Source organism: Poecilia formosa, unplaced genomic scaffold (genome assembly GCF_000485575.1).
Source record: "Poecilia formosa unplaced genomic scaffold, Poecilia_formosa-5.1.2 Scaffold247, whole genome shotgun sequence".
In the NCBI taxonomy this organism is placed as follows: Eukaryota; Metazoa; Chordata; class Actinopteri; order Cyprinodontiformes; family Poeciliidae; genus Poecilia; species Poecilia formosa.
Window position 1 is genome coordinate 251,886 of NW_006800186.1, and position 26,113 is coordinate 277,998.

Here is a 26,113-nt window from a genome sequence, read left to right on the forward strand (position 1 = left end):
ACTTCTCCCCTTGTTCTCTGCCTGGCAAAGAAGGGTTTTATTGATGCATGTGTTGAGAGAAACGGCAAAAAAAAACAAAAAAACAAACACTTACTGTAACTGGGTTCCTATTGTTTTTGTGTTGAAGAGCCAGTCAATAGACTGTAAATGTCACAAATGATAGCACTTTGTGAGGCACACTTCAATTTGATGAAAAGTATTGCGACATTTTGATGGAGAGATCTTGTTCCACCTCTACACAATAGATTCAACCATATTGGTGTTTCTTAAACAGAGTTAAAGTTGAAATAGAGACTATTGGTGAAAACACCATGAAAACAGATTCACTGAATATATAAAATATGGGAAACACAAACCTGTTCTGAATGTGTTTTCGTCAATACTGGGATGTCTAAACCCATCAGGTTCTTGAGTTTTAGCATTAATGTTCACTTCCTGCCTAAAGCACATCAAGCTTAAAAGGTTATGCACTCATATTTTCAAAGTATCATTCAGAAAACTGGCATAATGCAGATTATTATCATCATATACTGTTTTCTCTCTTTCAGTTATGTATCTATACATAACTACGCTGCATGCATGTGTGTTAGAGCAGTGTGTGGTTCTAGCTGGGACTCAGAAAGATGGAAGGAAGAAAATGCAAAATGAAAACAATTCAATCTCGTAAATCTTAAAATTATTATTATTATTATCATTTTCATCATAAAGTCAAACTCTCATAAAGACACCATCCAGGAGGTCGATCTCTGCCAATCACCGATTTCTGCCAGTCGCCTGTAATGGCTGTTAATTTTTCGCTTTAGGTATAAAGGATACTATGTTATCTGGCAAAATGGAAAAATTATCTGGCAATAAATTCTCCTAATTTAGACATATTTTAATACACATCTAAAAAAATTTTTTTATTATATGCTGCAGATTTAAGCAGATGTTCGGAGTGAGAGTTCACTGTCTGGTGGAGGTTGAGCGGCGCTACATCTGTGAAATATAACTACTAGTGGCGGATAGCGGTGGTCCAAGAGTGAGAGCAGAACCAGAGTCTTACACCGCCAGCTCGAAGAGTTGAATTATTTTCAGGTTATTAGTTTAGCTTCCTGACCGTCATGCTAATCCTGATGAATGTTGGTAGTTGTGCACTGCTTTCTGGCCGCTTCGGATGTCCTTTTTCTTCCTGCAGTGAGCCTTGATGTAGCCAAACTCTGTCAAGTGCGTGTCTTTTAAATGCCATATTAGACTCATTGTGTTGATGCGTTGTGATGCTCCACCCACGAGGTAATTTTCCGCCACAACACGGAAACGTCCCCATTCACTCTGAGCGTTAAAGTTCCACATGACAAGATTTGTTTCTGCGCGCTTGCGCATTGTGAAGGAAAGAGGAGATGAACTGCACATGCAGGCTGCAAAGTGAGATAAATGTGATCGGTTTGTGTGATCAGCAACAAGAGACAGTGATCAGCAATACACTTTTTCACGGAAATCGGCCGATTATGATTGGTGGCCGATCGATCGGCACACCTCTACTAAACAGATGTAATGATTATTGAATAGCGAATCAAAGTGAGGAGAAAACATTCTACAAGTTGATGTTTCTTTACATAGTAGTATTTCCTGTGGGTTTGCAAAGGGGGTCCCTGCCCAGAAGCTAATGCGGTTTGGCATGGAAAACTTTGCGACCCTCTGTGTTAGAGCATGTGCTTAGACACTTGATGTAGAGCAATCACGTCACTTCTCACTTTGAAATATATGACCTTGTCCTCTTAGGGGGGAAATGAGGCTTTGAGCATCTGCTGCTCTAGTCTGCCATTTCCTTAGGTCGTAGTTCTGCTTTCTGTGTGTGTGTGTAAGTGTGTGTGTGCACCTTTGAAATGGTTGTGTTCAGTTGCATGGAGTCAGTGAGAGTGCTCCAGGCAAACTCTGCTTTGTCAAAGACAGCCAATAAGTCTTCTATGTTGAGCTTGGAAACTCTGCCTCTGCCATGTCCACTATCATAAACTGAGGCTGTGTGTGTGTGCTTGTGTGTGTGTGTATGCGTGTACACGACTTCTTCTGCAAAGTGTTGGGGAGCCCTGCTGATTTGATTCATGCCAGCAACACCAATGTAAGGCCCCAGGCATGCAAACAGAACTCTATAACCTGCTGGCCAAAGTGAGTTTCCATGATGAAGGGATGAAAAAAGTAATGGAGGACGAACGTTGACCACTGCCCTGGGAAATATGCGGCCTGTCTCTCAGCGAGCAGGGACCAGCTCTCAAGTTGGTGGACAGATTTTTCATTTAGCTCTTTCCAACCTGTGGAGTTCGGGGTAAGGGTGGGAGAGAGAAATTGCTGGAGATGGTGGAAGGGCAGGAAGGGACAGTCTTGGGGATTTGTGTTTTTGATATGAAAAGAAAGTTGCGAAAAAGGAACAAACTCAATTTCAAGCTCCCGTTCCTCAAGGAGATACACTTGGGCTGCTACGCTAACCTTCACCTGGAAGCAACGGCTGGAACCTTCTGTTTTATCTGTGTGAAAATAATGATTATTGATGATGGCCATGCCAAAGTATTGTTGAATGTTTTTCGAAATACAACTGTAAATTTTATTGATGTATTGTGATTTGGAGTTGGAGAACAAATAGAGGTTGTCCGGGAAGTGCCAGACGAACAGTAGTTGGTTTTTATTTGCCACTGTTTTTGATCAAACTCTGAGAAGTGTTGTGTAAATTGGTCTGGCTGCATGTATGATGCAATGGGGAGTCTTGCCACTCTTCCATTCGGCAGACTTGTGGATTGGATAATCAGACAGATTTTTCACCAGAGCCTTGTCATGCCTGGTAGTGTTGGTGAGCAGCCATGTTTAGATATGTTTACAGTTCTGCCATATAGTCCTGCAAATTTATCTTTACTGCAGTATCACTGTATGCCATATGGATATAGAGAAGAACTGTCAGGAGTTGAGAGAATTATAGATATTTAGATAAAATCCTTACTAAGATGTGTTATTCAAAATTAATTTGCTTCCATATTTTAGTGTGGACTAAACCTCTACTTACAATATTAAGAAATGTTTTACAATGGAATAACAATTTTCTTGTCCCTTTGTGGAAATCTGTATCAGTGCAGTTACTGACCTTGTTGAATTTGAAGGTACATAGATCCACAATGAGAATAAATGCTTTTTCTAGGTGTCTACTGTTAGAAAATCCAGGGACTTAACTTTGTTAGTGTTTTCACACCAATAAAGAGAAACACACTTTTACTGCAGTGTTTCCACACTAACAAAGCACAAAGCTGGTAGGCTCAGTTTGATTGGAAACTTGTAACATGTTACATTTTCAGCTGGTGTGGTTCTCTTTCACACTGCACTGTGTCAAATGAACCAAACCTTTTGAAAACCTGTTCACTTCCCTCGCCTATGGTGGCGCTGCGCCAAGAAGCACTGAAGGAAACACCAAAACCTCTGAAGAAGACACTTTCTTCTTCACGAAACTTAAACAGAAATGGAGTGGTGTCAGATTTTAGCAGTTGAAGGATTTTTCTTTTGTCTTTAGAAACGGATCACAAGCCATTTCTCCCGCTAGCACTAAACTCCTATGTTTGTTTTGGTTGGATTTACCCAGAATGCCCGGCAGTTTAGTCTGCTTTCTGCTTTCTCTATGGTGAGCTTGGCTTTCACATATCCATTCAAACCACACCAGAGTTCACTTTAACCAAACCGAGACCAAGATTTGTAGGTGGACCAAAGTTTGTTGTTTTGGTCCACATCAGAGTTCAATTATGCTTTCACAGCTCCCCAAATGAAACAGACTTTCTAGGCAAACAGACCAGAGTTTGATTAAAGTGGACTAACAGAGTGAACCACCTTAAATTCTAGGTGGTTTCCTGGATGGCTTGTTTACAAATTGGTCTTTAACAATTCAAATACTAACTTAATTGTAATGGAATGTTTGGGTTATGCGTTCCTGTTCTGGTTCAAGATGCCGTTACATTCCGAATCTCGTACTGCAAGCAAAGTAGCAGCTCTTTTAATTCATCCAGCTATGTTGGAAAAATGACATTTTGTGATACAGAGCTTTCCATAAAAGCTTGGAAGTCATTACAGCCACTGCATTCTAATGGATACGATACATCCGCTACATGACATGCATATTCCTTTCCTACTCCCTTTTCACCCATTCTGAATGCTGCATAATTGCCCAAAAGACAGAAATTACATTAAAAAGCTGAAAAATGTTCTCATGTACTTGTAGTGGGATTTCTGATATCTCATTAAACACTAGTTTAGATTGCATGTTTACATTCCAGTGTGACAAAATGTGTTATTTTTTTCTGATTATTTTTTTTCTCTATTTGATTAATCACAAACACTTGAGATTACCATTTTCCACTGGTATTAGCTTCAGAGTCTTTCCACACACCTCTGTACTAACAGAATCCCTGACATGTTTTGAGATCCGGGGAGCTACTGGAACAGTCCCTCAATAATTACAGTACAGGTCAGCAAGTTTCTCCTTGCTCATTAAAAAAAGACTATTAAAACTACGTGAGTCATTGCACCACTTTCATTAAGCCATCATGGTAGACCGTCAAACCCGCTGAGAGAGGTGTGAGAGGTGGAATCCATTTGTGACCTTGGGCAGAGAGCAAGAGGTTGCTGCTTTCTCAGTTTAAGACGATGGAGCATGAACACAGTGGGGAAAGTAAAGACAGAGAGAAAACACACCTACTGGGGAGGAGAGTTTGGTGGCACTGCCATCTGTTTGTGTTCTGACCCGCTGCCCCACTCAGCAATCAGATACTGAAATTAGTGAAGGTGACACACCAACTAATTGCAACACTTGAATGACTTGAAGATCTCTAAGCGTCAGTAATTTTTATGAAGAACACACTCCTGTTGTGTTAGTCAAAAATATGAAGTGGCTCTGGGGCACAGGAGAGTGCTCTGTTCCCATTATGACGGATTTTTCTCATCCAATTTACTTCGATGATTTCTGTCCATTCTTGACCTCGCTTTACGCTACAAACTCTTCTGACTAAGATTTCAAAGTTTTTCTCAAAAAAAAAAAACAGCAACTGGCAGACTTTAGTTTTAGACTGACTTACACAGTCTCTCTTTGGTTGATGAATGTGGTGTTCTGTTTATCATTTTCATCTGTTTACCCTCGTGGAATTGCAGAAAGGGTTATTGGTTAAGAGGTCCAACTGTGTTATGTTGATCTAGAGAAACGTATGAGCATGTCCATAGTTTTGGGGGTTACTACAGGCCTACTTGGGTTGATTTTATTGGCTACCTGGGCTTTGGATGCTCAAAACCTGAGCTGTCTCTGTATTCTGAGCATAAAGTAAATCTTGTTCTAAGGGCTTAGTGTTAGAGCTACTGACTTGTGTTGCAAGGGTTGATAAAGCCTAATTTAGCTTGATTCTATTTATGCCTTGGTTCATATGGCAAGATTTTAAAACTGTCTGCTAATTTTAAAAACCTGAGAGACCACACACGAGGATAACAAAATCTTAGGTATTGTAGGTTTGGTTGTAGAGTGTGTGATGTGCAGTCACACACAAACCGATTTCACTCACACACAGTCAGATGCAAAACCTCTCAAGACTAAAAGTGAGTTCAGAGTAAACAAACATGGCTGACCAAGACCAATCAATGGTTAGTGGAGTATATTTAACAGATAAGAAACGTTACAAAGATGTTATCATTTGTCCTTAGGGAATACCTGATGGTGTGATACCAAACCAAGACAATCCAACATGATGAATCTCCCCAATTTTAGATCAGAGGGGTTCCGATATCCTCTTGAGCAGACCGTATCACTTTTACCACATAGCTCTTTAAATTATCTTGAGAGACATCTGAGCCAAAATTGGGACAAAACTCTTTTAGTGTTAGTGTTTAGCAGGATTCCCTGCTCTTCAGGGCTGACGTGAAAGATTGGTTTCAGTTTGAGTTCCCTAGGGTCTCATCTTTGCTATTTGAAGGTGAGTCTGAGACCATGGTTCTCAACCGCAGAATGTGGTTTGGTTACTTTGCATCAGGGGCCAAATGATGGAATTGAAGAATTTTGCCATCTTGTTCTCTTGTTTTTGTAGGAGGGTTATGGCAGGAGGACAAGGTGGATCGTCATACTTGGGCCCACAGTTTCGTGGTCGCTTTTGCAATCTATTATGGTGAGGGGAAAAACTGAGCCAAAACCCAAACATCTCAATTTACCAGTCTGTCTTTGTTTAAACTGTCATGGTCTTAACAGATCATGCTCCCACATTATCCGGGTTCCAAAGACATCAACCAACACATGATTAAATGATTACATTCGTGACTTCCTGGAGTTTGTTATCATGATTCTATAGAGTACAATAAATGTATTGTTTCATAGGTGGATGTCTGTATCTAGGTCTTGGACATTACTTTGTTTGTATTGGACAAGCAAAGAAAATAAAACCCAGGAAATTGCAGAATGACAGACAGTGAACTAAATATCCATGAGCGGAGTGTTCCAAATGTACACACAAAAAGGCACTGAAGTATGAGATGGAGAAAAAAATAACTAACAAAATTGCTGAACCAATACAATTTAAATCACTTGGAGTTTCATGTGTATCTGTGGAATTTGTGAGCTGAGAGGTTCTTAAAGCAAGTATTTATAGGGTCTCCTCTCTCATCCCTCTATACCTCTTTTTCCCCTGTCAGCTCCTGTGCTGGCCTCTTTGTTGTCCATGTCATCTCAGGATTCTGTTTCTACACCAAACTATATCAGACCCAAAAGTCTTATTTTTATATGTGCAAATTATGTTGTTTCTAAAATGTGACTACAGATTGGATAAATGCTGGTTAATAACTGAAACAATCTGTACTCTCTCTGGTTTTTCTTGTTCATAGAAAGGACAGTTGGACCAGTGCTTCTGTCTTTCTGTGTGTCTGCTCTTTTCTTTCAACTCTTGGTCAGTCGCTCATACTGGGCTTGGTTCTGCTGGAAGTTTCTTCCTGTGGAGTCGTTGTTTTTTGCTGCTGCCACATGCTTGGCCTGAAAGTGGGATTGCAGGGAAAAACTCAATGCAATTGACTTTGCCTAGTTTGTGCCTAGTTTGATATCAAACTTTCAACCAGTTGGGAATATGAACTATATGTGACAGATTTTTTTTAATTATAACTATGATCAAAACCAAATGTCCACCCATCCATTGTCAATTCCCACCTAACCTTGAGAGGTTGTGGATTGGCAGGTGCCTGTCTCCAGCGGCCATTGGGTGAGAGGCAGGGTCCACCCTGGACAGGTCACCGGTCCATCTCAGGGTAACACAGATATACACAACCATACACTCACACACTCAGTGTTAAACTAATTTTGATCTTAGCTAAATTAACACCAACATTCAATAGTTGAATGTGTATGTTCTTTTAATAAAATCTTTCAAAAGGTTATATTATTAGTAGATTATTCTGGAGTTAGAATTAGACTTAAATTGTCATCTTTTTCCATCTGTTTAATTCTCCGTTTGCTTTGTTCGCATAAACTAGATAATGACATGGCTGGATGCTCAAAAAACATGCATGAATTACGAATGTATTCATGAGTCTATTTGTGATATGAAATCATTTAGGTATCTGCAGTTTTATCCGACTTTTGCGTCTGACGTGAGACATGCATCAAAGCTCTAATCTAGAAAATGCCAGGCGCGACAAATCCAGGCGTAAACAATGTCTGAAAAGTATAATTCTGGAAATTATGAAATAAGTCCGTCAGTAAAACTCATCACATTGCAATCCCATCACTCCTGGTTCCCACTATGCACCCGGACAGACCTCTCTACAGAAGTTGCAGTCGGTACGGTACAAAACGCTCTTGCTATTAGTTGTGCTTTTTTATTAGCTCCTTTCATCTTGCTGTGATGTTGTGACAATACTGTCGGCTCAATATCTTTTTATTGCTAGGGAGATACAACCTTAATAAGTAAAAACATTAAGATTTAGGTTCTTCAGGGACGAAGCAGGACTTATACACTGTAATGTATAGTTTTGTTGTTCTACCTTGTTGAAAAAATGAGATTCCTGTGAGAAAGGCAGGTAGTGGTAAAACAGGTATTTTCTGTGACTTAACTCATATCCATAATCAGGCTAAATAAAATACATTTGCATTAGGAGAACATGGTTCTGGTGATTTAAGTACTAATTTTTGGTCTTTTATGCCAAAAGGAAAATTTGCCCTTAAGTCAGATAATTATCCTTTATCATTGTTTGCAGGATAACGTACAGTAAAGGTGATTGTATACAAAATAAATGTTCATAACATCTAATACTTTTTAGAGTGGTACATTTTAGAAGAGATGATAAAAGCATTAGCTCAAAGTTGAGGCTTTTTCTACCTTAGAACTTTGTCTGAAAGGAAAGTGATGAGGAACTGGAGGGTTAGAGAACACACAGTTCATTCTTTATTGATTTCATGTCATAGGTGTTAAATCCAGTTATGAGTGAAAGTGCTGGGTAAACATTATATGTGGGCAAAAGATGCCAAGAAGAGTTAACTGTTTTATTAAACATTATTTGTCTGCTTCACAGAACGCCCTACATCAGAGATCTTATTAGCCGTTAGTGCTAAAGGTGAGAAACAGAGGAACGCACCCAGGCAAACCTACTGAGTGAAAGATATGAATACTAACTAGTGAGTAGAATTAATGGACCAACAAGCTTCTTGTAATTCAATTAATACTGATGTTAAGGTGTACTGTGACAGAATTTCTTGACTTGTTACTGTAAACAAATATCTGTGCTACCTTACAAGTTGTTATAAAACTGCAGTACATATCAAACATGACTTAAGAGATTAGACGTCATAATTTGACACCTTTAAAATGGGCAGTGTCTCTTTAAGAAGTTCCTGCTCTTTTTGACACTCTGCCTTCAACATGTCGCCTCAACACTTCGCCATTAAACCTTTAACATATTACCAGCGTTGCACTGAGAAGTAGCTGGTATGATGAACTCAGATGTGCAGCTCCACCAGGTGTTTGCTAATTGCTGCTTCTGCTAGCCTGGCAGCTAGTCTGGTAGATGCATTAAGCATCACTTTTCCCACAAAACGTTGAGTTGACATACGGCCAGACAGAGAAACTACATGTACTCCATACTTACACACACCAACATGAGCTGTTCTGTGTATGTTGTCATCTGGATCTTTGCATCACCAGCAGACCAATGGCAGGGATTGCTTGCAGATTTGTGCTTTTATTATACAAAGCAGAACTTGTCTTTACTGTGTGGTGACGCATCTGCAACGGTACTCAGACTATCTGTATGCACCCTCCTTGCCTGTGCTGTCCACTGCACCTTCACACACTCACAAGCAGCAGAGTGGAGATGATTCTGACTGGACACCACAAATTGTAATTTTGACGACAGGAAGATGTGTTGTTCTAAGTAAGTAAAATTAGCTTTGTGCACTGAGCCCCACTCATTATTCAGATCTATGAAAGCCCTAATCAGTTTGATCTTCTCTGTGACATTCTTATGTTTGTGTGGTGCCAATATGAGCTAAAAATCGTCTTAAGAAAATTCTTATAACAGAAAAAAACTGATAGTGAAAATGTCAAGATTATATGTTAATGTACTTTGAGTGGAATTAGCACATTTCATCTGGGAGCTCAACCTATGTGACTGTAAGTGGGGATCTTTTAAGGAGGCTGTAGAAATAGAATCAATTATCGCCATCACAAGATATTTTTAACATCGAGAAGTCCTAGTGTTGTTAGCGCTGGGGAAGGGGTTTGGTGACGACTGCTATATACTGTATAAGCCTTTTTCAAAAATTTTCACAGAAAGCATAATCAGTTACTCACTACATAATCACACAACACTACTCCTCACCCTACCAGTCACACGTCTATGAGCCACCATGTTAGTGAGCTGTTTTGGAAAGCCTGGATCAGGGGTGTGAGACCTCAAACCCCGGTCCTCAAGGGTCAGAGGACCAGAGGTTGGGACAAGTCAAATATTCTTGTAACATTTTGACTTGTCCCAAGTCCAACACATCTGAACTAACCCTTGTGTTTAAAAATGGGGTCCAACCGACCCCACACACGTAAAACGTGTATCATTTTCCACAGTCCTCTACGTTTGCCACAGTATTCTACGTTTGCCTCAGTCCTCTACGTTTGTCTCAGTCCTCTACGTTTGCCACAGTATTCTACGTTTGCCTCAGTCCTCTACGTTTGCCACAGTATCCTACGTTTGCCTCAGTCCTCTACGTTTGCCACAGTATTCTACGTTTGCCTCAGTCCTCTACATTTGCCTCAGTCCCCACACGCACAAGGGTTAAAGAACTGAGTTAGTTCCTTATCTACTCAACGAATGGTGACCTTCAAGGACTGGGGTTTGAGATCTGTGCCATGTATACTGAAGGTTTGTCCTGCTAAATTCTCAATCATCATTGATTTTATTATCCAGTTATACACCCAACGGTAATCAAAGACCAACATGTATTGATTTCTCCCCATTTTGCTCCTGGTGTCAGAGACGATGATGATATCTGAGATTGATTAAGCCAGGGGTCTCCAACCCCAACAAACTTGAATTAAATGAATTTAATTTTTAAGTTGCAGGGCAGTAGTTCTCAAGGCCTCCACTTCAATCCTCAGCGGTCCATGTCCAGCAGCTTATAGATGTTAAAGCTAAATCGCTTGCTTAGCATGCAGTCGAGCTCAGCTACTGAGTTAATCATTTGAGTCAGGTGTGTTGGAGCAGAGACATCACTAAAAGTTAGAGGAACCTTGGAGAATTGGGGCTTGAGACCCCTGATGTAAACTCAGTTTATGCTAAAATCCCAAGAAATGTCAGCGAAATCAAAACAGCTTGGAAATTGTTTCTAATATTCCTGCTCAACAGAGAGAGACTCAATAAATGTTCATCCTTTCATTTGATAACTCTACCATATTCCGTGTAACTTGACAAAACCTTGTCCATAATTTTAGCTAAAAACAAGCCCTACTGAAGCAGAAGTTTCTTATTTCCATTCTCCACCTACATGTCTTGTCTTCTGCTTAATTATTGTTTTGCTGTCTGGGAGCTCTTAAGGGCAAACGAGGTCAAGGTGACATCTGCCTCGGAGTTGCTGTGACGACCATCCCTGGCTCATCAGTCACACCTGTCAGACAGGTGTCAGCGCGTATGCACCCGACTCCATCAGGTGCCTGAGCGCGTAGATGCAGTTGATGAAGGATAGGATGGATGAGGTGGGTTGGGGAAAACTATAATTTAAAGTTTGCTCCTCACCTTCTTTGTTGTTTTCTGTTCTTTCTTGGCAGTGAATCTCCTTGACACAACAACGATAACTGGAGACTGGGGCTGGCTGACGTATCCATCCCATGGGGTAAGAACAAAAAGAAGCATTTTGTTGTGGAATATTTCTTTGCTAATGGATTTCATTATGGTTTTTCCACATTGTTTTAACCACAAAGTCTACTTTTTATGAGACAGACCAACAAAACGTTTTTGTTGGTCTGTCAAAATTTTGATGTGGATGGAAAATAATGTATTGTTTTCAAGGTTTGTCTTTACAAATACAAAAAAACGAAAACTAAGATGTATATTTGTATTCATCCTCATTTAATAATAAACCTCCAAATGAGACCGAGTGGAACCAACTGCCAGCAAAAGTAAACAAAAATAAATAGAGTCCACCATGAAGACCTTGGAGCACAGCAGACAGCTCAGGGAGAAAGATGTTTATCGCAAGAACTGATATACAATGACTGTCAAGCTGATGCTAAATTAAATAGAAATTACTTGAACAGTGCCCATGCAAAGGATATTATTCAAATCTTTAGATTCCACGTAGATTAGTGATATTATGCATGAAGTCAACCAGGTATTTTCCCCTGGGTTTAAAGATGTCAGTCATCAAACCACAGCTGAAAATGAACAATCTGGACATGTCACTATTGCAAGATTACAAGCCTATTTTCCAACCTTCCATTCATCAGCAAGGTATTTAAAAAATCTGTTTCAACAATGAAATACTTTTGGACATAATAGGAGTATAAAATCACACATGAACAACTAATGCAGAAGACACATTTTTGTATCACAATAATACTAACACGCTAGAAAAGGAGTAGGAAGAAGTAACAAAATTATGAACTCCTACCCCATAAACTCATACAATATTTTCAGATGGACCCTCATTATTAAATCAAATAATAAAACATAAATAACAAAAAACATTAAAAAAATTCTTAACAATGACCAGTCACTTTGACATCTTTAGATCCAGTTTCCATCCTCACTAAAGTACTGAGACTGTTCAATAACATCAACATAAATGCCGACTGTGGAAGAATCACAGTGCTGGTTTTGCTGCACCTCAGTTCAGATGACCCAGACATATTACTGAAGCATCTGAAGAGCTGGATCCTGCTTTCTACCACAGTACTCGGTTGGTTTTAGACTTTACTAAAGAACAGGGACTAACATGTGTCAACAGGGTAACATCAAAGTTTACATATCAAATGTGGGTTTTGTCTTTGGACTCTTTATTTAATATCTACATTCTACAGCTTAAGCTATGCAGATGAGACACAGCTTTACATTACAATTCCACCAGGTGACTATGAACCTATTTAAGTTTTAACTAGATGCATAGAACAAATCAACGCTTAGATGTGCCATAACATAACTTTCTTCAGTTGAAATAAATAGATTAAAACATGCAATACCCACATCAGATGTATCCAAGTCTAGTCCTCGACGACCAGGCTGCCTTGTGTTTTAGATGTCGCTGTGCTCCAACACAGAGGCTTCTGTGGCGCAGTTATATTTTCTGCACAGGTTAGAAATAAATCATTAGACCTCATTCAATTGTGTTGGAAGTATACAATAAAAAGTTAAACTTGCAGGACTGATAATGGACACCACTGCCCAAGATTAAGGAAATTATTTAAAGTTATTAAAATTATGCAACAATTACCAATATTCCCACTACTGATGACATCTGCTAAAGGAAAAAAAAAATATTGTCACCTTTCATAAAGGCAATAGGTTATTTTATTTAGTGTGAGGTGCGTAAGTCTGTGTTTTACCACTTGTACTTACTAAATAAGATTTAGTCTAACATTGATACCACAGACTAATTACATGTAGTAACCAGACAATGACATGCTACACTCATCTACTTCAAACATGAGCCCAGACATCCCTCTCGGCCCCCTCCACGTCTTGGCAGCTTGGCGCATGTCGCGGTGGGGGAGTGAAGAAAAGATGAAATAAAAGGATGAAAGCGAGAGAGCGAGGTGACAGCGAGGGCACGGCGTCGCAGCATTAGCATATTGTAATGCCGAATGATGACGCCTGAGGTGATGAATTAGGACCCTGGCTGCGATCTTCCGAGTGCCGCCATGCCACCCTGTCCCTGACTCCCTGGGCTGTCAGCAGAGTGGTAGGAACATTTACATCACCTCTAGCCTTCACGACAGAAGGTGGTGTGATTGAATGGTGGCCAGGAGGAACAGATGGGTTGTCTTTCAAGTCCTGGGAGAAGAACTGGAAGAATTGGATTAGTGGTTTGAGCAAAATGACTCATTCTGTGTGAAATCGGTGCAAGAGGTGAATCCCTTCCACCTTGAAAGGGCCCATGTGATAACAGCTAGATTACATAAACTCTAACTGCTGTTGTGTTTTTAATTTTTTTTTATTTGATTGGTTCAATATACCAGAAATAGTTACTTGTTTGTTCATGAGAGACCGCTTTCTCCCTCTGAGCTTCTACACATGAAAAGCTTGACTGAGTGGATTAGGAGTGGGAGAGGAGCTTTGTGGTTTCATGGTTCGGTTACGTAAGGTATGTGTCTTGCGCTGAAAGACAAAGATGTGAGGAAGGAGGAAGGAGCGGCTCTGTGATGTTTAATACTGGTACCAAAGAAAATGTACAGAGGAGAAAATCTGATCTACTTTGGCAATCAAGCAATATTTGGACAGAACTTTTTTTTAAACAAATGATTTCAAAGTAAGAGTTAGTTGAGGTACGCCGGACTGCTGTTCAAAATCACCAGCAACACATGAAAATATTTCTTATAGATACGTCTGTCTCAAAGAGAACTGACCTGTTATTGTCTTAATGAGTCAATGATATAATGACTGAAAAACTCACAACCACACCGGTAATGGGAAATCCACAGTGTTGTCCTTTAATAGACACTCTTTCACCAACCTTACAAAGCCCGGTTCAATGGCTGCTGTATTATCAAACATGAAAATAAGCAGAGTCCTAACGTCCCGTAACGTTACTAAAGTTAGGGAGATAAAATATTCATGTTTTTCTTAATCGGTGTGTCGATCTTTAGCGCGTTTCTCCCACACTCTCTACAGAGAAGCAGTGGCACATACTTGTGACATCACTAGCGATACTACAGTATCTTAGGGAAGCCGTGCATACACAGGGAGAACATCAACACTTCAGGCAGAAAGATTCTAAACCCAGGACTTTCTACAGTGATGCCCTCCATGACCTTGTAGGGTTTGTGTATAAAATCACACATGAACAAGTAATGCAAATGACACATTTTGCATGACTGCAAAATGCATTACTGTTGAAATCTGTTTTCTGTGGCAGCATTTTGCTACTAGCTTCAATACACAAACACTGACTTAGTTACAGACAAAATCCAATTTGTAAGCAGTGTGAGAATACAGTTACTGGCTAACTGTTGACTGCTAAAGCCTAATTCAAACTGACTCAACTTCAGTGTCTTCTTACAACAGTACTATGTAACTTTTATATATAAAAAATGTTTTTTTTTTGTTTTTTTTTTTACATATTTGTTAAAACTATCACTGTAGTGACAGTATGGCATGAGACAGATAGTCTAAGAAAAAAAAAAGAGCTCCTCTGCCTTCTCTCTATGGACCTGCTGTCAGTTGAACAAACACACTGCTATGTCACCAACAACCAATCAGAGACAGGAGGAGGGTCTTAGCGCCATCAGTCATCCTCATGTACACATTGGCACCTTGGCCAAGGCTTCCCCGGCTGCATCTTCTTTACATATTTGAAACATTTGGGACCACAGTAAAATCCTTCAACATGTGAACCACAAATAGGCGAGGTTCAACTGTACAGTGTGGAGAAATCAACTATTTCTTTCCAGCATTGATCACTCTCGAGCAACAAGGTGCATTGATACTTAATCATTTTTTTCAGTTATTTTATTATTCTCTTGAGTGAATCTTGCTAAAATAGTAAAAGTAGTAGTAGTAACAGGGGAATTTGCTTGTCTGCAAGGTCCAACCAGCTTGCATACATGGATGAGAAGAGGTTCACAATTAATTGTTTTAATCTGGGAATATCACTGATCTGAAAGAGCAGCATCAGTCAGAACCATCAGCAGTGTTTCAGTCTTTGGAAATACCTACTAAATATACTGGTACATTCTGAAAAAGTTAGCCAGAGTTTTTATGCACATCCATCTTGTACAAACCATCAAATTCACTCACCAGACTAATGCAGTGAAAATCAACATAAACATAAGTAGTTTAGAAATTGCATAAGAAAAACATTTGCTGTGTTTGTTGGAAGTCTGGAGATGGATAAAAATACTCCTTTGACAATATGGCAGCATGTTCAAATGGGGTCAAATTTGTAGTGGCTCTTCTGCTGCAGCAGAATGACAACCAGCACAGGAAATATGTTTAAGGAGTTTATTAAAAATAGGGATATGGTGGGAGGTAAGCACCATCAGGAGGGCAGTCAGAAGTGACTACAAAGGATGGTGCTGGTGCTGTGACCCAGAGTGTGAGGACATTAAATGGCCTGAGCGAGACAGTGACAGTTTTTTGGGAAAGCCCTCTTGCCTGGTGATGTCACCGCGGGCGAGGGGAAATCCAACATGGGGAAATCTTTGGTGATCCGGGTTCACTATTCCGAAAATGTATGAATCTGACTCTTTGACGAATCCGATCCAGAAAAACAGTCATCAGTGATGAGGAAGGCAGACGGCAGCATAATCAAAAAGAGAGCGGGCTAAAAGCGAGAGTTGGGGACCAGAATCTGAATCGAGAACCATGAATCAAGATGAGAAAATCCAATGGAATTAAAGTTCATAACGAGAAGCTCGAAATCAGGCATGGAAGGAACACGAGACTTTCGATAATGTGGAGGAGAATGACTGGCAGAGAGAAGCCAATATTGATGGCAGAGCAGGTGCAACACATGGAGTTAATGAGGCGGCGCAGGTGAGTGGGACGTAGTAGATTGCATGGAGATTGTGGAATGGCTGCCAGAGGAGATGAATGACTTTTGATATCTGATGCAGGGTGACAGATAGGATCATAACCAAATTCCCATTTCATTAAACAAAAAGGCTGCTCCTCCTTTTTCTCCACTCTAGTTTGATTCATCAAACTGAAACTATCAGAAGCAGACTCACATTGACTGATGCCACACCACCCAAACACCATGCTGCCAGTACCATGCTTTGCTGTGGGTGTTTTTGTACCAAAGACATGGAGTTAAAGTTGAATCTTTGTTGCATCATAGCAAAAGACATTTATGCTCAAGCTTCTGGGAGACTTCAAATCTGCTTTTGGAAAATGTTGGGCTTTATTTCAATGTAACCATAGAGATGGTCCATGCAAGAAAATTGTTGAGTGCAGATGAGAATCTGGTCCATACAAAACATTTCAGCAGAGCCAACAAGGATCCGTTTCATGGAAATGTGTTCAGAAGCAGTTGTCTCCAGTTAGTGTTTGCAGTTATTTTTCTCTTGTGAGCAGCTATCAGTCGCTAACGGTTCGAGCTAACGTCAGGCTCACTTAGGGTCTGCTGTTGATTTAACTTTTACATCTTATTAGTCGTATTGGGGTCTAACTCCTTATTGTTCAGGTGAGTCTTTGCATTGAATGGAGGGCAACAACTTGGGAACATGAAAATTTGTCTGTTGATTTCGACCCAAGTGTTTATCTTGAAATAATATTTCTTTTAAATATCTTTCTCAATTAATGTATAAGTAGTTTTAGTTAAAATCTAACATTTGGCCCTACTTAGAAAGTCGTACAACTAATAAACACTACACATTGCCTTGAAAACCTCATAACTGAGGTAGTGGCATCATCATGCTGTGGCAATGCTTTTCTAAAACAAAGACGAATAAACTGATCAGCGTCGACAGGTAGAACGGTGGAGCTGAAGTCAGCAAATAAGGAAGAAAACCTGTTCGCAACAGCAGCACTATACAGCCAGGTTAACAATGTAACGGTTCAGTTTAATACAAATTAATGTTTTGCGATGGCCCAGTCAAAGTTCACACCTAAATCTAACTGAAAATCCACTTGAAATTTGCTCAGAACCAACTAAAAACCACATCGTTTCCCACTAACCGAGATTTTTAGGGCTTTAATTCGCCTCAATGTGACATAAAAATTCAAGGGTTATGAATGTTTCTTCAGGTATTTAAGCCTTTAAGTTACTAATCTGTATTCCAAACAAGCAAAGGTGAAAGGTTTAAAACTACAATTAAATAAATTTTTCAGCAAACGGTAACAGATGTTAAAGTTTATCTGGGCATAAAATGAGGTTCAGAGCCGTTTCTCCAGAGCCGCCTTCCTTGGGTCAGAGGTGAGCTCAGGCAGGTTTGATGGGAAGAAAACAAAACTGCATCTGAGTCCCAAACATTTTCAGGAATTCCACATGTGAGAAAAACAGAAAAGAAAAACACACATCGGACCTCACAGGTTCTTTGATAAATAGATGTTTTGACAGTGTTTTACTATCCCTCTTCAACACCTCCACACACACATTCACACACAATTACAGCTCCTGTATAAGGTCACGCTTTCCCATCCTGACAGTTTGTAGAGTGAGCACTGAACATGCAGGGCTTTCAGCTGCCCTCTGCTGTGGCTGGTCTTAACATGAGAATATACAACTGCAGAAAGAAAAAAATATAGGTTAAAATAACGGATTAGATAAGGTTGACAAAAGAGAAAAATTCTTTAAAAAACTACCTCAGTTTCACAGAATGGTTTTTACGCTCTGTTGAGGTGGCTTTACTGGAAAGAGTTAATACGCTAAACAGGAGATGGAAACGCATCCGCCGAATGAATTCTGACCTAGTAAACATTACCTCAAATGACTGATCAACTGCATAGTTTCTGTGAAAGAATTTGGTTTCTTTGGCATCCAAAATTAAACCTATGACGTTTGGAAAAGCTGCTTTGGAAAATTATTGATCTGTTTAACAACACTTGAGAAATAAAAAAAAAATAAAACCTTAACATTTTATATCAGTGCAACTGTAGGTTGAACGTAAAAAGTTGTATTCCTGTATTCCTCTCTCTGGGATGGGGATCAATTTCCATCAAATTATGCTAAAAATGTCATGGAAGAAAATTACCGGGACAGTTTCTGTTAGTTGGACGAACATTTCCATCATTTCTAAAACTGATTTTTACCGCAATATGAGAGTTTGACAGTTCATTGACAGTTCATTTCTGTTCATCTAAAACTGATATTTTCCATATTTTTTCAAGTGTAACTCCTGGTACTTTCACAAACATGTCTGCTGTTTTACTCGCCTGCTGTCTTAGTTAGCGCCACTTGAAGGTAGCTGTATTTTCCTTCACATGCATCTCCAAACAGCCACACCACTTTTTATCATTGAGTCTTATTTTTCAGCTTAGTTATTTGTTTAAAAAAAAATATTTTTTAAAGTAATTCCAGGAAAATAGGAACATTTTCAACTTGCACTTACTGTTGAGTTAAAGTGTGTGTGCTGAGGGTTAGGTCTTTATTAGCACCCTGACCTCTCCCGCATGTCGGTCTCATTTAGATGACATCATGACAGATCACGTCCTCCACTCAAGGGGCTTCTTTCTGTCCAATTTATTCAGGCAATGGTTAGGATGCTCCTGTGCTGTCCCAGGAGCATCTTTCTCTGTTTTTATGTCTCTCTCTCCAACACACACTCACACTCACACACAGTTTCACAGAACTTGTCAAACAGGGGCAGGAAGACTTCATTATCCTCCAGTCCGATCTGTGTTGGCCCTGACAGGTTCATCCACCGGACACCCAACAATCGATACCGCTGACAGTACAGCATTTGTGTGTGCATGTGTGTGTGTATGTGTGTCTTTAGAGTTGGCTGGGAAAACCATAATGATGAACCAAATGATGAGCTGAAGTGTCAAAAGCGCAAAATATTTTGCCATGACTTTCTCCGTATCCCTGTAAACCTCATCCATCTCTCTCTTAAACACAGTCATAAAGTTAAAGCTGGTGAACAGACTCTTCCTGAACCTTCAGGACTCACCCACAGAGACAAACGCCTGCAGAGTTTCCACAGCTGCATGGATATTTCTTTCAGAAAATATCTTGTTTTAGAAGGAGATAACTTTGTTGGTTGGGGAGGTGTGTTGAGTTGCCATGACAGCCTGAGGTGCAACTGCAGAACACCTTACTATGAACCAGGGTCTTTATTTCTGTGGCCATTCTTCACATTAAAGATCACCTGAAAAATTATGTTTCAGTGAGGCATGAGTGTGCTTAAGTAGTCAGATAAATAGGGCAATTAATCACAAAATAAGAAGTTTGACTTTCATTTTTAAAGTCAGAATCAGCTTCATTTGCAAAGATTGTGTGCACTAGCAAGGAACTTTAACACTAAAATGAAAGACAAAGGAAACAGTACAGTATATATATATATATATATACATACATACATACATACGGTGGTATGCAACCAGAAGTTTACATACACTGACTAAAATTATATTCTCTCTGTCTCAAGTTACGTCGGACCAGACTTCTCTTGTTTTAGGTTGGTTAGGATTAATTGCCATCTGTCAGAACAGAACGATGATAAAACTTTATTTAATGTCAAACAACTGTTTTCAAATTGTAATCATAACAGAAACTACCCAAGTGACCCTGATCACAAGTTTCCAGAGTCCAGTCTTGTATTGCCCCCGTTGACATCAGTGGCAGCTTGGAGTCTTTGTTGTGGTGGTGGATGAGTCTCTGTGTTTTCTCTGATGGTAAAGCTGCCCAGTCGTCTTGGCAAACAGCCTCCAGCTCCTGGACTGTGCAGCAGGAGCTGCACTTTTGCGCTATCCCCAGAGTGGCTCTATGATGCTGAGGTCAGGAGACTGAGATGGCCTCTCCAGAGCCTTCACTTTGTTCTGCTGTGGCCAATGACGGGTCGGCTTGGCGTTGTGTTTTGGATCGTTGTCATGTTGGAACGTCCAAGTACGTCCTGTGTGTAGCTTCCAGGCTGATGAATGCAAATTTTCCTCCAGTATTTTCTGATAAGGCGCTGCATTCATCCTGCTGTCAGTTTTGACCAAGTTTCCTGTAACACATTCATCCCTGTGCCTTTGTAGCTTACACATCCCCAGAGCATCAGTGATCTACTGCCGTGTTTCACAATAGGAATGGTGTATATTTCATCAGAGAGACCTTGTTGGCTCCTCTCCAAAAGTGATGTTTGTGGTTGTGGCCAAAAAATTCAATTTTGGTTTGAAGGTAGCTGTATGGCACTTTGTATGAGGGATATTTTGTGGCATTTATTTAGCAATGGTGAGTCATGCAGCCCATTTTCCTTCACATGCATCTCCAAACAGCCACACCACTTTTTATCATTGAGTCTTATTTTTCAGCTTAGTTATTTGTGGATTCTTTTTTTACATCTCAAACAAATTTCCTGGCAGTTTTTGCTATAGTTTTGGTGTTCTACTGGACTGGTTTTGACAGAATCTCTCTCTTTCCACTTCTTATTTAGAAGTTGAACACTATTGATTGACATTCTCAATTCCTTGGACATATTTTTATATCACTTTCCTGTTTTATACACTTAATTTGCCTTGTCCTGCAGATCCTTTTACAATTTACAAGGGATTGTTTTACCTGCAGGATGGGACACTCTAAATGCTGGAGACCAGGAACAATGACGTTACCGAGATGAAAGTGTCTTCAATTCAGAAACCATCAATAAAGGATTTGGTAGAAGTTAATAACAAGTAGAAAAGGCAGACCTGGTCCAAGAATCCATGAAGCAATAATCAGAGTCTAAGTACCAGAAAGTCGGGTCAGAACCAGAATCAGAGTGACTCACAGTACAGAAGGGGAGAAGACTGGTCATGACTACAACCAGAGACAAGGCAACGGGCCTCTTGAAGACTGTAACAAGGACATGAAAAGACAACCTGAATGAGTTCAGAGCAGGTGTTTCTCTAAGCACATGAGAGAGCAATGAGTTAATCAACAGGCAGGGGAGGGGCAGGAAGCAGCAGAGCAGCATGACAGAAACCAGAGAAGTCATGACCACAGCACAATGTTTCTGCTTTGTTTGACTCGAAACTAATAAATTGAAACAAAGTAGATTTTATTCTTCTTTTTCACATTACAACTAATTTATTAAACTGTTTACAACTGCATCACAATAACACACTAACACCTGTTATCCCTGTGCTGAACCACATGTTGATATAAAACTCATTTTTCTCTAGAATTTTTTGGAGTTAATCGACTCGATAATGAGCTGAGCTCTGCGAAGCCCTTTGAATTAGACATCTGCCTTTTTTTTTCCACCAACAGTTTGTGAGCCTTTCTACTGCATTCAGCAGCCCCATCCTCCAGATCTGATTACACACTTCCACAGCAAATCTTCAGCTAGTCTTTGAACTATCTCTGCTGCCCTCTCGATGACCGTCCAGCGCAGTATAATTGGCTTTACAAGCTCCCATGAGACAGCAGCATGGGGCAACACCTCACAGCTACAGTGGGCTGACTGTGGTGCAAACAGCCCATCTGTGAAAATATGTACTTTCATTAAAAAAAAAAAAAAAAAAACATGGCATTCTAGACTATTGTTGGGTCCAAACTCCATGGGAGTTACAGAGGAGCTTGTATGAGTGACTTTAGGAGGTTAGACAGAAGGTGTGTGTTGTAGTGGTCCAATACCAGAACTTTTCAAAGGAAGATAATTAAACTGTAGAAACGTCAATCAGAACCATTTAGTACGAGTAGAATGCAGTTTTTATAACAACTACGTTTTTTACCTATGAATAAAACTGATCTTGACGTGTTGCATGAACTTTTGTGGCCTTTAATCTGTTAAAGTTTTCATCCATAGTTGAAGTGTTTTTTGGTTTTAATTGACCCACTCTGGTCTTCAAAGATCTTATAGGCCCACATGACCTGCTTGTCACTACAGAAATCAATTCCTGATGTCTGAAAACACTCTTGTTTGTGTCCACAAGTCTTCTATGCAGAAGCAAACCAAGGAGAAAATCTGCCAAAGAGTTACATCTGTCACATATGGCGAGCTCCAAAGCACAGCCTGAGAAACAGCGACTGTCAAAGAAAATGATTCTGATTGCTTCTAGGAGACTGAGCTTGTGACAAGCCGTGGAAAAATGGATTTCACTTACTGCATTATCATGTCATGTGTCACTTGCGCACAAGGAATGGTTTCAGCTTTCACCAATCTCTTGACCTTGGAATCTCTGAGGAAAACGGTTGTGAAAATGTTTGAGATGACTGTGTTGACTACAGTCAGCTACCTTGTTTCAGAAGTCTATCACTCCAGATCATTTAAGCCCACACTCTTTGCCAGTATGTATTTTATTATTTCCGCCCCGCTTCCTCAGATTAAGTCAATGCTAAATCAAAGCTAACCAGTTCAGCAATTACCTGGCAGGTCTGGTATTATAATCCAGTCCCCAGCTTTGGTGCTGGGCCGACTGTCCTACTGTTTCAGATGTGTCCCTCTTACACATCTGAGCACTGATGACATCTTGTGTGGCCCCCGGTAATTGTTCACCTCATCCAACAATAGATGTTTAGATAAATTAGGGACAGAGACGGGCCACTTCAATTCCCGAGGGTCAATCTGCTGCATGTTTTAGATGTTTTCCTGCTTAAACACACCTGACTTAAAGAAGTGCCTAAATCACAGGTGTCAAACTCCAGTCCTCGAGGGCCGGTGTCCTGCAACTTTTAGATGTGCCTCTGCTGCACCACACCTGAATAGAATAATTAGGTCATAAGCAGGACTCTGGTGAACTTACCTACACAAGGAGGAGGTAATTAAGCCATTTCATTCCAGTGTTTTGTACCTGTGGTACATCTAAAAACTGCAGGAGACCGGCCCTCGAGGACTGGAGTTTGACACCCCTCGCCTAAATGGTCATCTCCTTCATTTTTTTTAGATTCATTGAACTTAATCAGATGTTACAGGAACATAGCTACTTTTAATGATGGACATTTCAAGTAGGGCTGTAATGATTCATTGAATGATTCGAGTACCTGCATTATTAAAAATCAAATGACAAATGGTCTGCCTCAATGCTTCATTAAATGATCTTTTACTGTTAAATGTGTTGATAATTATTTGTGTTGCACAACGCTTTAACTTCTGCTAATGAATAGCTGACGACTGCTAAGTGCTATTAGCATAAAAAAATGCCCTCTCTTCTCCGGACATGGCTGCTTTTCACATTCTGTCCGGGGCATCCACGGAACTTAATTGTGGATTGATTTGATTGATTCATTAATCAAATTGATTGATTAAAATGTCCAGGTTTTCATTGTTTTTCAAGGACTAAATTGATTTCCTTAAATCTATTTTTGTTCTTCAGAGCTGCTGCCGGGTGGCTGGTTTGGGGCAAACCTCAGCAGTTTTCTGGATGTTTGTTCCAGATTAGAGCAGCATAAAAACTGAATGCTGCTCTTCTTTGATTCTGGTTCTGAGAAGTAGACTAGAACCAGAACACCTGAGCGGTCTGGTAGGTTAAAACAGTGACAACAGGTCTGTAATATATTTTGGTAGTTGTATGGTCTCACAGTTGTCAAAGCAAATCATAGCAGAAACTAAGCAAAGAAGGCAAATATTTGTAGACTTTGAGAATAGATAGAGGTAAAGGATGAACCTGAAGGGAAAGACATTTAAAAAAATAATTTTGTTACCCTGTTGACAGGTGAGGCTGCCACTGATCTGCCTGCAAGAAAATGAATCTCAGCAAACAGCAGATATATACAATCAAAGTCTCTATGTCAATAAATACAGTGCCTTGATCAAGTAGCGCACATCTCTAAATCTCTGACTGGTTGCTGGGAGACTGAAGGAAATGGCTTTCAGGCAACAGTCAAAATAAAGGAAAAGGAGGAAGAGAAGAATGATAGCAGAATATCACAGAATCTAATTATACAATAGTGCAACTCCTATTAAACAGCTTAGAAGCCTCAGTGGATGACAAAGAAAGATAGTTTATTTTTGTTCAAATAATTCTTTCTAAATGCTCTTCTTCAGGTATGAAAACAGAATGTTGTGCCAAGTGAAGCTTTTTGCACACGATGGGATGCCTAGCGAACCTGAACCTGAAATATGAGCTGATTTAAATCCTGGGTGTGTGAGCTTCCCCACAGTGAGGCTGAAACTGATGGTAGAGGAGCAGGAACCAAATGAACATTAAACCTTTTCAGCTTCAGTGTTGCAAACAATTTAACTAAAAAAACAATATAACACATTTAAAAATATTCAGAACTCTTGTTTCATGAGTGTGCACACACTTTAACTAATACTTTGCTGCAGCATCTTTTGATACATGTTTAGCATTTAGTGTTCTTTGGTAGGAATCTGTCAGCATAGCATATCTTGACTTTGTTCTGCCGACTCAGCCTGGTTTGTGACGAATGTTTCACAAACCTGTCAGACGCTACTCAGATTTTGTTCTTGGTTCGTCAGCAAGGCTATTGTAAAATTGTTAATTTTCTAAAAATGAGTTTGATGAAAAAAAAAGAAATATATATATATATTCTGGCAGTCACTTGAATGTTTTGGATCAGAACTGACTCGTATTTGAAAATATTCCTACATTCATTCACTTTGACCGAAAAAAAAAAAATGTTCTCCTGTCTGGAACAAGATTATTTTGATATTTTGATACTTTGGAATGTCAGGAATATCCAACTATAGAAGATGAACTTTATTTCAGGTTTATCAAGTACACTAAAATATAACGTGTTCAGTGGACATATTAGTTCAGGGTGATATGACTAATTTCATCTCGGTTAACGTGATGTGTCCAGGAGCAAATTATGTTTCCAAACAAAGAAATCACGACAAAGTCCTGAAGCAAATGTTAATTCAATGTTAATTCTTTTTTTTTTTTTACAAGTCGATCTTTCTTGGTGTTCATGTTGAAAAGCCCTGACTGAGACTCATTAAAGGGGCTGATTTTGTGTGGCTTGCTAATTTAACTGAGTGTTAGATCAAACACTGTTCTATTTCCAGTACATCAAAACAATTTTAATCAGTTCGGCTTCAGTCAAAATCACTTTGACAACGAATCCTCTTTCTTCTAACTCATTCAACTATCCAGAAATTCCCTTGAATTTTCATTGCCTCCGTTTACAGCCTTTGATTCTTTATTGTTGTTGTTGTCGTTTCGTCCTGTTTTGTGGTCCCAGCATTCCTGGCGGGTAAAAACCATTCCACTCACTGTAATATTTTCATCGTTTTTCCATCACATGCAGACACTGTCCTGTAAAAAAAAAAAAAAGAAAGGGAAAATGAAACATCTTTGAAAAGATGGCAATTACACCATCTCATCCACTGATCCCAGACCAGTGCAATTAACACTTCCATTCCAAAAAGGTTATCACTGTCAGAGAGCCCAAACAGACATGGCTGTACACACACACACACACCCACACGCACACACACACACACACACACACACGCAAAGTTATTAAGTCTTTTCTGGTTGTGTAGCTGATAATGTAAGAGCCAGAAAGGTGTTGGCCAGGTCCTGATATTTCCACAGAGTTAATATGCAGACCTGTTACTTTACATAAAGTGCAGCATCAAGCCTGGAAATGCCACCTCCAAACCTACCGTGACATACACACACGTGCATGCATTACCCCCACACCGTTTTGCCTCACCTTTAGTTACTTTCTCGTCGTCCTCCTCTCCGTTTTCTGTCCCTGTTCTCCCTCTGCCTGTAAGCTCTGAAGAAGCTCCCATCACATGCACTAATCTGAAATTAGATCTTTCAAAGAAGACACCGTTCATCAGCTTTGTCTCCCTCTTTGATGCCTCTCCTTGTAAAAAAAAAAAAAAAAAGGAAAAAAAAATACTTGTCT

General features: G+C 39.8%; 1 protein-coding gene across 4 annotated transcripts in view; it reads left to right on the forward strand.

The window, feature by feature from the left end:
* Window positions 1-26,113, forward strand: part of epha8 (eph receptor A8) — a 128,945-nt gene that overhangs the window by 34,327 nt on the left and 68,505 nt on the right. For all 4 annotated transcript variants that reach the window (XM_016680593.1, XM_016680594.1, XM_007569831.2 and 1 more), the window contains exon 2: window positions 11,280-11,344. In XM_016680593.1, coding sequence (XP_016536079.1) covers window positions 11,280-11,344 — 65 coding nt within the window. The remainder of the gene's footprint in view (window positions 1-11,279; window positions 11,345-26,113) is intronic.